The 12,185-nt window shown below is 31.9% G+C and overlaps 1 protein-coding gene across 1 annotated transcript; it reads right to left on the bottom strand.

Annotated features, from left to right (window-relative positions):
- Window positions 1–873: 873 nt before the first annotated feature.
- Window positions 874–9,921, bottom strand: LOC141690131 (uncharacterized). The gene is made up of 8 exons (XM_074494783.1): window positions 9,764–9,921; window positions 8,560–8,828; window positions 6,445–6,516; window positions 5,665–5,729; window positions 2,940–3,096; window positions 2,748–2,849; window positions 2,572–2,661; window positions 874–1,270 (listed from the first exon to the last, which is right to left on the bottom strand). The coding sequence occupies exons 2-8, from the start codon at window positions 8,824–8,826 to the stop codon at window positions 1,115–1,117; spliced, it is 909 nt and encodes a 302-aa protein (XP_074350884.1). The 5' UTR covers window positions 8,827–8,828; window positions 9,764–9,921; the 3' UTR covers window positions 874–1,114.
- Between the last annotated feature and the right edge of the window lie 2,264 nt (window positions 9,922–12,185).

Below are 12,185 nucleotides of genomic sequence, written 5' to 3'. Positions count from 1 at the left end.
GAAAGGGTTTAGGAGTTAGACACATTTTTTACACACACACTCTCTTACACAGCTATACACACAACCACCATTCTTTTCTATCTATCTTCATTTTTCCCAAGCAAGCTTTTACTCTAACACCAAAGGCGCCGCGGGACTTAAACTCCCCTCCGGTGTTGTTTTGCAGACACCCCATAACAGCTACACCTCACTCACCGCAATAAGGTTGGCTTACTCACTGGAGTTATCATGTGGGTTGAAGACGAATATGAAAATAGTGTAACTTTTACATTACTTTAGTGTAAATTTCACACAAAAATAATGTAATGCATTCGAGATGCTCTGAGCAAGGCAAAATAATGCTGGAATTCAAAGCGAACCCGCCCAAAGCTAAATCTAATCTCACTATTCATCATTATTCATCAACTGCATACAACAAGTTTAAAATATTCATCATTATTCATCAACTACATACAACAAGTTTAAAAGTATTGGAGCGCCAGCTTGGGCAGGAACAAATTCACACAATTTAATTTGCTACAATATTCATCCGAAAAACTGTAATTCCTCGGAGGAAAAAATGAAACACCTTCAAAAGGGAGAAGGATCTGATAAAACTAGAAATCATTCTGTGATGAGATAGACAATTTCGCAGTGTTAACCAATTAAAAGGAGACCCTAATGAGCAGAAACTTGCATTAGAAAAGGTGTTGACTAGTTATCATATGCTGTAATATTTAACTTTCAGTAACCTCCGAAACATTTTATATTTTTAATAAATTTCAGCAGTAACATTTTAGAAAAATTTTGAACAAGTAAAACAGATAAACTACATGCACAATATACTGCGCAACGCAAATTTTACTACAAATGTCAAAATGCATCTGGTAAAAGGACTGCTAATGGATACATTTATTACAATATTTAATTTTCCAATTTCCATATATATAACAAGTGCAAAAGAAACATGAAAACAGAAGTCAATTGTATAATAATATAATTTAGAAAAAAAAACTCAACATATTTAATATAAAATATAAAATTTTTATAAAACAAAACAAAATAAGATTAATATAAAAATTCAGCTATTGTACCATCGCTGGCTCTGTATGGTTAGATACACAGGATATCCTGCTCACTGGATTGGCACTTGACGGGAGATAGGTGCAAGTTCAGGTGTTGAAGCAGGTGCTGCTGGAGCTTCTGTTGCTATCGTCACTTGCAAGCCCCGATGTTGTGCTGCCTGCAACATAAATGCAACATCACTTGCCGCCAAAGCTGCTGCTGCTTCCTGAAAAAACAAGGAAACAATAAATCTGAGTGACTGCTGTATTGCAGTGCAACGATGATATATACAAGTCATGACCACGGAAAGGTGCACGTAAAGAGCTATAAGACCCCAGAAGGAAACACTAGCACGTAAAAACTGCTGAAATATTTTTTACAACTTGCAAAGAAGATTTTGAGCTAATGCCACCCATAAAATAATTATTCTTGCTTCATCTCCACAATAGAAATGAAACAACAATAATTGTCTTGCGAAATCAACTATTAGTTATTTACAAGTTATGATTTCTCTCGAGTATCCACTTTTCTTCACAAATTTTAACTTCTAAAGCTTATCTCAGTTCCTTCTCTATTTACATATTTTAATGCATTCACAAGTAAACTTGCATATTAAAGGAATTTGTAAAATGAAAATGAATATATATATATATAGGCAAATGATCAAATAGAAACTAAATATAAAGTAGAAACTAGAAACTAATCTAAGCCACTAGATAAATCTAATCTAAGAGCAACTCCAACAAGTTAGCTATCTAAAATCCTAAACTAAAATTTAAGGAATCTTGTATAAAATAGAACTCCAACGGCATCCTAGTGCTTCCTTAAAAATTTAGCATCCTCCACTCATGCCTTATTTATAAGTAACCCCTAGTGATTCCTTACATTCACTTTTAATAATAAAAAAACCATTTCTCTCTCTTTCTACATATCAATTGCATAACTACAGTTTAAATATAATAATAAAATATTACTAGGACACCCTTATAAGGAATGTTGTTGGAGTTGACATACAATTAAATATCGTAAAACACTAGGATTCATTTTTATAGTAATATTTTTAAGGAACATGTTAGGACTCCATTGGAGTTGCTCTAATGACCCCTAAAAGCACCACACCCAACTAATCTGCACACTCCCACACACAGATTTTCCCTTCCGTTTTTAATTTGATTTTTCCCGTCAAACAGTAAGTTGTTTTTTAAACCCGACTTCACATTTTTCTCCATCTCTCAACGATCGATTTACATACCATATGTGTTATATTTTGAAGTAATTTTAAAAGAAAATATTTGGTTTCTAGTTTCTATTTTAAAATTGGTTTCTATTAGATTAGCCCCCCTATATATATCTATATCTATATTTATTTATTTATTTATAAGCAAAGGATGATCTATAAATTTATGGCCTCATTTGTCAAATGCAACCCCCAACAAATTAATCTTCCACAGAAACGGAAAATTTACTTACCAAAGAAAAAGGAATAAAATCAAAAATCAAAACACACACGCAGAAAGAGCTTCTTGCCTGTCTCTGGCGACGATGCTGCAATAAGCTAATAGCCCATGCCATTATGTAGCAAGGAAGAAGAAAGCCAACAGCTCGGAGCAAGAAAAGCTATTATTAAAAGTTTGTCAGGCCGTTCATACATCAAATATAAATTTATTGCCACAAGCAAAAAAAGGAAAAAGAATTCCACTTACAGCGAAAAAGGTGGAGGCATCATCACCATCACCTCCATCACTATCACCACCATCACTATCTCCAATGGATAGTGCATGCCTTAAAAGCAGAAGAGCCATTAACTGCAAATATCCGTACATTCATAAGACCAGTCTGATTCTTTTGATAACAACCTCTGAAACTGGAAAAGAAAAGGCAAGTAAATTGCTTACAATTAAAGCAGCTGAACGGCAAAATGCAGCTCCACTGGAATTAGAATCATCATATTCATCATACTCAGCTTCCAAAAGACGGCGTTCAGCTGCTGCCATGGCCAGAAGTCGAGGATCATGTAAATCCAGAGGGGTACCACCAATTGTCCAAGCCCCACTGTGAGGAAAAGTGTAATTCAAAACAGAGTCAAGATCAAATTAGTTTATTAAAAAATTATATCCAGTGCATCATGTTTGTTGAAAAGTGAGTTTTGACAATTCATTAGTGTTATTAAAGTACTGGAATAAAAGCAGGGAGCCAATTTGCCTGTAGATTGAGACAATTAAGCAGTTCACAAAATACACTACCTCCATGAGACTTTAAACAAGACAGAGGACAAAAACTGGCCCTGTCCCTATTCACTAAACACGTGGACTAGAAAACAAACCTTTCTTCTGTAAAGGTACAGTAAACATAAGTACAGGGTGTCAAAGGAGAACTAAGCCCTAAGAAGAAAATATGTCTCAGCTGGCAATTCGTCAACAAGAAACATAAAAGAAATACATACAGATACCCCAAGCTGTACATATATAAGCATTTCCGTGACCAGCATCTAAGATTTTCACAGAATTTGGTTTTTACATCAAGTCCTGCTATTTTAGTTACAGTTTAACTTTCAAGCAAAAGATCCCTACATATTACTATTGTAAGAAGTAAGCTCCAGCAAGCCCAAAGCACAGCAAAAAATTTAGCTAAGAAGTTTAAGTTCAGGTGCCGGTGCGGGGTGCACAGTACGAGGATATGAGAATTTGGCAAATTCAAAAATATGGGGATTCGGGTAGGGGGAACTCAGCAATTATAAGTGTTGTCATGGCGCTCGACTAGTCAGTTTGAGAAAATTGACCGGAGAGGTCGACTTGCGAATTGTTGACTAGTTGGTCGACTTATCGACTAGTCTGCCAAATAGTGCAAAATCCAATCAAAAATTAAAATATAAAAAAAAATCTAAAAACCTACTCAACATCAGCAATATCAACATGCCAATCTCAGTTTTTATATCTCTGTGTGTTTATGTATGTATAAATTGATTAAAACTTAATATACATCTAGTATAATCTATTTATATATTGGTATAGTCAGCATATTTATATTTATTTGTGTATCTGAAAGGGGGAAAGTATATATGTTTGTAATTACCATATCTATTTTGTGATTGATATACATATGAGTATGGGAATGTTTAACTTTTGTTGTGGAAAACCACGTATAAGATATATATTATTATATAGTATTATTTAATTTTTATTATTAATTTGTTCACTAGTTTTGACTAGTTGACTAGTCGACAATCTGGACCTCCATCGACTGGACTTATCAATGTGACAACCATGGTAATAAATTTGTTACACATAATTAATTACAAAAAATTAGAAATATTACGTACATATATATTATTAATAAAACCGATTTAAATAGTCAAATTCATAGGTTTATCATACTTAACAATTTAAAGACTTAATTAGCAAAAAAAAAAACAATTTAAAGACTTAATATTAAAATCAATGTTGACCATTAAACTGAATAACTAAGGTTAACCATTAAAAGTTGAAAAAAATACAATCAATAAAAAAACAAATAGACAACAGTAAGTAAAAGTTGAGTAATCATACATAGACAGATAAGCAAGGCATATACACATACATTGCTGGGCATATACACATAAGCAAGGCAGATGAACTAAAGCATGCACATATATATACATCGATTACAAACATCGATTATCACTTAGAAAGAAAGAACTTATAGAGCTATTGAATACGAATGGACACAGCAACAGAAAAAGGAGCAGCCGGAGATGTAGACAGCAAAAAATGAATGGAGATAGCGTTTAAAGACAACCACGAAAGTTAAAAAATGACCAACTCTGCCATTCCCTCGCCCCATCTCCACCCCACTTGTACTGCAGCCAAGAGATAACCGTATACGCCTTGTGGAACACCCGGTGCGCATATGCCGCCGCACCCAAACCTCACCCAGTGCGCAGTCACCACCTTAGTGCCACACTCGTGCTTCCTCGAGTCCTTGGATCTAACTTTGCTTTGGAAAAGCTCAGCCTCTTTAAAAAAAAACATTTTAAGCCTTAACAAGGGGGAAGCTAAGCTATGGTACTGCACTTCTATAAAAAGAAGGTTGCCTAGATCTTACTTTTTGAATCATCGACATCAATTTTTATCAACAGAAATCAGAACATACAGACTACAAATTAAATTTATTTGACAAATGAAGAGCGTGTTATGTCATTAGTATTAATTTGTTACAAAAACAAGTTGTGCATTGGTGACTACAAATAGCTGAATTTCTTCGTCTTACCAAATGTTATTTTCTCTTGAGTTTTGTTATATTAATAATTATAAACAGAAATGTATCTTAAATTCTTAATTTATTTTTTATCTAGTGCACTTCTCCCTAGCATTAGTGCTTCACTTTGCGCTCAAACCGAGGGAAACTCCTTGCGATTAGTGTGCTTTTTGCATTTAACTATGGAACATATTGATAGTACTTGGGTTACTACGTATAAAGCATTTCCACTGTGGAATACACTCAGTACGGAAGTCAGAAGGAATTATATATATGCACTTGCAAATAGCTTCACTTTAGCTAATCATTAGATTTAACAATCAATATAGTCAGCTGCAAGATCAAATATTTGTTGTAAACAGAAAATGGTAGACAGATAATACATGCCTGATATCAATGGAGGTGTCTTCCGCAACAGGACGAGGCGGAGCAGTATAGCCAGATTGGTAAGGCTGTTCATCAGAAAAATTTCTTCAATAACTTCTCTTGTTCATCAGTGTAATTTAAAACAAGAACTATATTAAAGGTCTATACTAATTTAGATTTCCTATGAACCCTCTTATGTACCGCAATCCCGAAACAAGCCAGGAACAAATATGTATGTGTGTGTGTGTATCTTTCCAATCTACAAGGGTAACTGGGTAAGCCAAGACGATATCCCTCTCCTTGATAATAAGAGGTCGAACGACAGTGGACGCATATGTGGTGAGTATATATATCAATTTCTGTAACTGATCCTAACCAAATATATAACTTTTCTCTCTTTAAATTACAGCCAACTAGAAATTTTGGCATGTCCTTGTTAATAATATTGATGCTTGGATTGGCATAAAGGAAGACTGAGAATTATATAACACTAACAAAATGCGATAACTGGATGAAAACGTTAAAGTGACTAGTTCCCACAGTATGTTATAAACTACAGCTTCATCAACAGCTTCCACTTGAGAAGGCAATTTTTTCACATAGCAGAATGAATTTTCAATACCCAGAAAAATAGGAGTATATTTTTACAACTAGCATGTAAATTAAAGAAAAATCATGGTTATAATGAGGCGAACTTATGACTAGTTTTTGCATCTCCCAAAATAAAAAACAAAGAAATAGCAATCAAGCAAACTTGCAACTCAAAACAATAATCATTTAGTAGAAGATACAAGGGCATACCTGATGACATATCTCACAAGTTATATCTCCTTTCTCATTACACCATCGTTGTACACACTTCCTATGAGCAAACTGAATAAAATAATTGGTCAACATGATATCAAAAATAAAAGTCATCAAAGAAATCAAATAAAACAATTATGTAAAGCAAAAATGAAGGTACATTAAAATAGTACTTGGAGAAAATATATTTTGATCTGAGAAATCCTGAAAAATGTCCTTTCATCAATCTTTAAGAGACCTAATATTTCTCTCCTCTAATCTACATTGCTAACATTATGCCCAACCTCCCAAAAAAATTAGCACCCATGTTAACCACCTTATATTATTAAACAAACTCACACAACCATATTGTCTTTGACAAGGTTCAAACCCTAGATCTCTCATAACCTCTCATAACTGCTGCACCGAGAGGCCATTTTTCAGAAGCTTCAAAACGAAAATAATACTAAAAGAAACAAAAAAAATCAAACTTTTATTTTGGTATCATATCTTTTAATAGATATCATTTCCCGCTTTTAAATTTTGATCAAAAATGTGTATTCTTATTTGTCGAATTATTTCATAATTGTCATTAACCATAGTACATTTTCTCCTCTTAAAATGTCAATATTTTTTGTGTATAAACTGATTGTCTTGTTTCTTTTTTCAGTTACTTCTTTTTTTTGTTTTTAATTTTTGTACGAACATTTTAGCCTTGAATATTTGGTAGTTTAGTTATTTGTTTAGGTTCTGTTTTATATCTCATTATTTATTTAGAAATAATTGTAGTCCCAATTTATTAACTTGTACTTTAAATTAATAAAAGTCAAACTTGTGTATATTTACTCTTGATTTGGCTTATAGTTTTTATGACATGTATAAAATGATCTCGTGGTATCATTTATTTGAAATAATATGCATGTAAAATGTCATTTTTTGGTGGCTTTTATGCCTATGATTGTCGTGCCATATATGATGGCTTTTTGGACCCAATATGGGGTGTTATTGGGTCGTTAATGACTTTTTTTGATGGCTTTTGTGCCTATGACTGCGTGCCATATATGATAGCTTTTGGACCCAATATGGGGTGTTTTGGGTTGTTAATGACTTTTTTTTGTTTCTAACCAAAGGGGCTCTCTTTGGTGAAAGTTTCTCGTAGTTATGCTCTGCAAAAATAAGTTTGTTGACAAGGCTGATGTAAAATAAAATTTTAAGATAAGTATTCGATTATTTGTTTATTTACTATGTGATAGTGTCTAAGTAGTAATAAACATCCAATTTTTAAATGTTTGGTTATATTTTACTACCTCCGTCCCAAAATACAAGCCCCTTTGACTTTTTACGCGTATTTTAAGGTGAATAAAAAGGATAGATCCACAAATCATTTTTTTAATTTTCTTTTTCTGAATAAAAGAATACATATTATATTTTAATTCAAAAAAGAAATTTTTAAAAAAAGTGTGCGGATCTTTGACTTTTGTACACCTTAAACTACGCGTAAAAAAGTCAAAGGGACTTGTATTTTGGGATGGAGGGAGTACTAGTTTACTAATTCAAATAGTTTATGTTTCTAACTAAAGGATTTTCTTTTGGTGCATTTTTTGGACAAGATGGTAGTAGGACTAGGGTCGAAAGAAGATCTGAATCAATCAAGCAGTCAGCTTAGGCAAATAATTCAGATAAGTGGTTTTATTTTATTTCATTTTCTTGGGGTGTTTCTCTCTTCAGACCTTAAAGAGTTATTGTCTAAGCTTCCAGGGCCATCATGCATGACCTTCAGTTAGATGATAAACTTTATTGTATGAAAGAAACTCCTTTCTTATTACATTGTTTTATCAGTACAAAATGTACCTCCCGACAAAAAAAAAATGAAACAAAAAAATCTAGAAAACAAACCTCCCTAGTCCTTTCAATAGAAGGAGTACCATTATTATTTAATGTGAATTTAGCTGCTTTTTGTTTATACCAAAGTCAACATACCAGTAGAACTAAGAATATGCAAATCACTGTTTGAATTTGAGAATTACATAAACATGGTCCAAGTAACCCTGGATTAGACCACAGAATTCCTGGGGTACTCGATAGGAATATAATGCATATGTTCAGAAAACTCATTCATAATGTTAGAAATACCTTAAGACTCCCATTGCACGCACAAGGCACCTCTAGATTCTTGATGCTATCCTCTTCCTGGCATATACGGCATTCAACAGTCTGAATAAGCGGCTCTTCCTCGGAAGCACCATTATTGTCCTCAATATCGATAGCCGAAGAATATGGATCAAGCACATGACTGCAAGAACCTCCTACAGAAGATCCAGGCGTCTCAACTCCTTGCAGTGCTTGCAATGATCGGGGCGCAACAAAATAGTCAACACATAAAGTCAGGTGTTCTTCCATCACTGTTCCATTAAAATCTCTTTATTAGCAAGTAGCGACAATTTGTTTTATTAACATACATCCAAATCATAAAATGTGAACAACTAGAGATGTCTTACCCTCTCCAAGAACTCCTAATATAGAAAAAAGACTAAGGATAGAACTGTATCGACGAAAAATAGAATGAAACCAATGAAGTAAAACAACCAAATTAAATGTTGATATTATGTATCTCTTTTACCGGGAAGCACAATCCTTTGAAGTTAGAAGTCGAAATGATAAGAATCAAGAAAGAAGCAACTATTTACGATAAAAAAAAACGGGCTATTGCACTAGGCAAGCTATTAAAAATTGCATCTTTATAATTGCCTTGTCTCCGGACACACTTGCCAACAAATACGGATATGACGGGCGATGATCAGTTACAAACTTACCACATTACATTGAATTTACTTAACAAACTAACACCATAGATCCTAAAGAATTTCATTGGCCCTTATTGGCCTAAAAGCCGCAAACTTTACCAATTGCAACCCATGAAAATACCCAAACAAAAGCTAACAAAAATCGATCTCGCTACAACTTGCACATTCCTCCTAAACTTGTTGCTACACTAGTTCCAAGAAAAAAAATGTCACAACTTTTACCTTAAAAACAATTACATCACGAAATCTCAAAAACAATGAAAATGCCCAAAAAAGTTCAAATTTTTAACCCAAAAAAAGGCCATCTAAATTTCAATAAATTTCACTATCCACAAACAGACCCAGATACGGAAATTAAAATTAAAACCCATCAAAATTCAACTAAAACCCCATCAAAACAAAGAACAGAATGCACAATAAAATCAAGAACCCTGATTGCAAATTAACAAACAAAAAAAAAACTAACAAGTGATTACAGAACAATAAAAAGAGTGAGATCGTGAATTAACATATATATATATATATATATATACCTGAGAAATTGTGGGTTAGATCGGGGGAATGGAGATGGTGTTTACAGAAAAGTCACAAGTCTTTCTTGAAAATAAATCAAATTAAAATCGTAGCTTTGCTTTGTTGCAAATATTATGAAATATATATTTAATATTAATATGAATAGAGTAATAATAATATCTTCAATGTACTACAGTGGTATTTAATATATTGCTGCGTGTCTGTATGCATCTCTCTCTTCATTTATTTTTCTAGATCTTTCTATCTTTATATTTTTCTACATAACAGCTCTTATTATATAGTCACTGTTTCTTATAAATATTATAAAATATTGATTCTTAGTAATTTAACACATGATTTTAATTTTCAACTCCAACAATAATCTTTATCTTCCTTTCTTATTATTACTAGCTTAAAATCCGTGAGATCCACGGATCGCACGGATTTTTTTAAATATTATATAATTTTTATAAAAAAAATTGAATTCAGTTTTTAATTTTATTCATTTAAAATTTTAAATGATATGATTTCATAATAATTATATTAGTAGACGTATATGTTCATAACTTTTTAGGATATTTAAAGTAATAGCATTGATAAGGAGAGAAATGTTATTATAACGAAATTATTATTTTATTGAGGGTAAAAATATAATGCCTTCATTATGTTGAGACCTTAAAAAATATTATTTTAGCATGTTAATTACTTAATCGATTAACAGTAATTCTATAAAAGATATTTGAAAAAGACAATATTAGTGATTGAACAATATAGTTTTATTGATAATTCTATGTGTATTTTTTTAAAAAAAAAATAATATTTATGTTTTAATTAAAATTTGATTTTAATTCACATCAATATGATGCATTATACTTAGTCTAATATTAATTTGATTTATCTCGGATCAGTGGTTTATATTATTTTATTTTAGCTCGATGCCCAATACACCGACTAAATCAAACTAATTATTTTTAGTTTAATTTTAATTTTTTTAATAAGATAATTTTGTTTTAGACTAAATAATTAGTGTATATTATTTTATTTTTGTTGGTCGAATTGTATTTTTATTTTAGTTTCGTGTTAGTCTGAATCAATTGTATAATGTATTTTTTTAATCCTATATAAATAAAATATATTATTTTGTTTATCCAAGTTCATTTTTATAATTTCTTAGGAGAACTGATAGTATTATTATTTTATCTTAGCCCGATTTACATGACATATCAACTAAATCTCACTCCCTCCGTCCCTAAAAACATTTCCTCTTTGTGTTGAACACGTTTGTCAATGCACACTTTTAATTGTTAATATCTTTAATTTTGTATTAGTATTAAATATAAAAATTTCATTGTATTAAAGTACTCATAAATACGAATCCAACAAAATCACTCATGACAATGTTTGATCTTATAGATTAGACGTAAATTAGTAGTCAATCGCTTACCGCGAACAGTAACGAAAGTCAAAATAGGAAAAACAAAATGGGACGGAGGGAGTAATAATTATATTTAGTTTGCTTATTAATTTAGCCCGAAGTAACAAATTAGAATAATATAGAACTCGATATGAATTAAAATATAAAGTGGTAGAAGAAGTTGAATTTAATATAAATTATTGTTAGGTCACACACACTGTAGAGGGGGTGAATACAGTGTATAATACAATCAAATCGAACTTTTATAACTCAAGTAACAGAAAACAAACTTTATTGAAGCAATAAACTATGTTACAGTATGAAACTGTTACCTCTCAGTGATGAACAAATATCACGAGAGCTGCTAGGGTTACAATGAATAATCTTCTCGAATGTGATAGCACTTATAGTGTAAACCCTATGTCTGTGTTTATATACTACACAGTTACAAGATAATCGCTAATTGATATGGAATATAATTCTGCTTCCTAAAATATATCAATCAGATATCTTTTCTTCCAAGTATTCTATTCTTCATAGAATTCCTTCTTCATGCATATCTCTTCTTATGTTTATCTCGATCTTCTTTCCTTTAATCAGCTGATGTCCTTATCTGAACGTCCTTCAGTACTTAAGTTCTGATATCCATCTTCTGATGATTATCTTCTGAAAATATAAGTATTGATATCCTTAAGTCCTGACTTTCAGTAAGTACTGATTTATCCTGTTTAAGTAAGATCTGAAAACTAAATATAAATCATATTAGCCATGACATTATCAAATATATCTAACAATCTCCCCCAACTTGTAAATTAGCATAATATACAAGTTTAACAGATATTTGATGATGTCAAAAACATTAAGTACAAATGCATGAGAATTAGACTAGATAACTACAACTTACAGTCCTTAAAGCTTTACCAATCTTTAACTTCTGATAATAACTTCAGTCTGTATTCATATCAGAATTTAAGTAGTTGTAGATCTTGACTTGGCTTCATCTTCTGATCTCTCTGATGTCAGGAGTT

This window comes from Apium graveolens, chromosome 10 (genome assembly GCF_009905375.1).
Source record: "Apium graveolens cultivar Ventura chromosome 10, ASM990537v1, whole genome shotgun sequence".
Lineage (NCBI taxonomy): Eukaryota > Viridiplantae > Streptophyta > Magnoliopsida > Apiales > Apiaceae > Apium > Apium graveolens.
Note: the sequence above shows the minus strand (reverse complement) of the source record. Positions and strands in the feature narration are given on the sequence as shown.

What these genes read in the sequence shown, in the direction of transcription:
- LOC141690131 (XM_074494783.1), bottom strand. Translation starts at nt 8,826, where the DNA reads ATGGAAGAACACCTGACTTTATGTGTTGACTATTTTGTTGCGCCCCGA. An exon ending in CGTGCAATGGGAGTCTTAAG is followed by an intron (nt 6,517 to 8,559) that starts GTATTTCTAACA and finishes TATTTTATTCAG; the next exon opens with TTTGCTCATAGGAAGTGTGT. An exon ending in ATGCCTCCACCTTTTTCGCT is followed by an intron (nt 2,662 to 2,747) that starts GTAAGTGGAATT and finishes TTTTAATAATAG; the next exon opens with CTTTTCTTGCTCCGAGCTGT.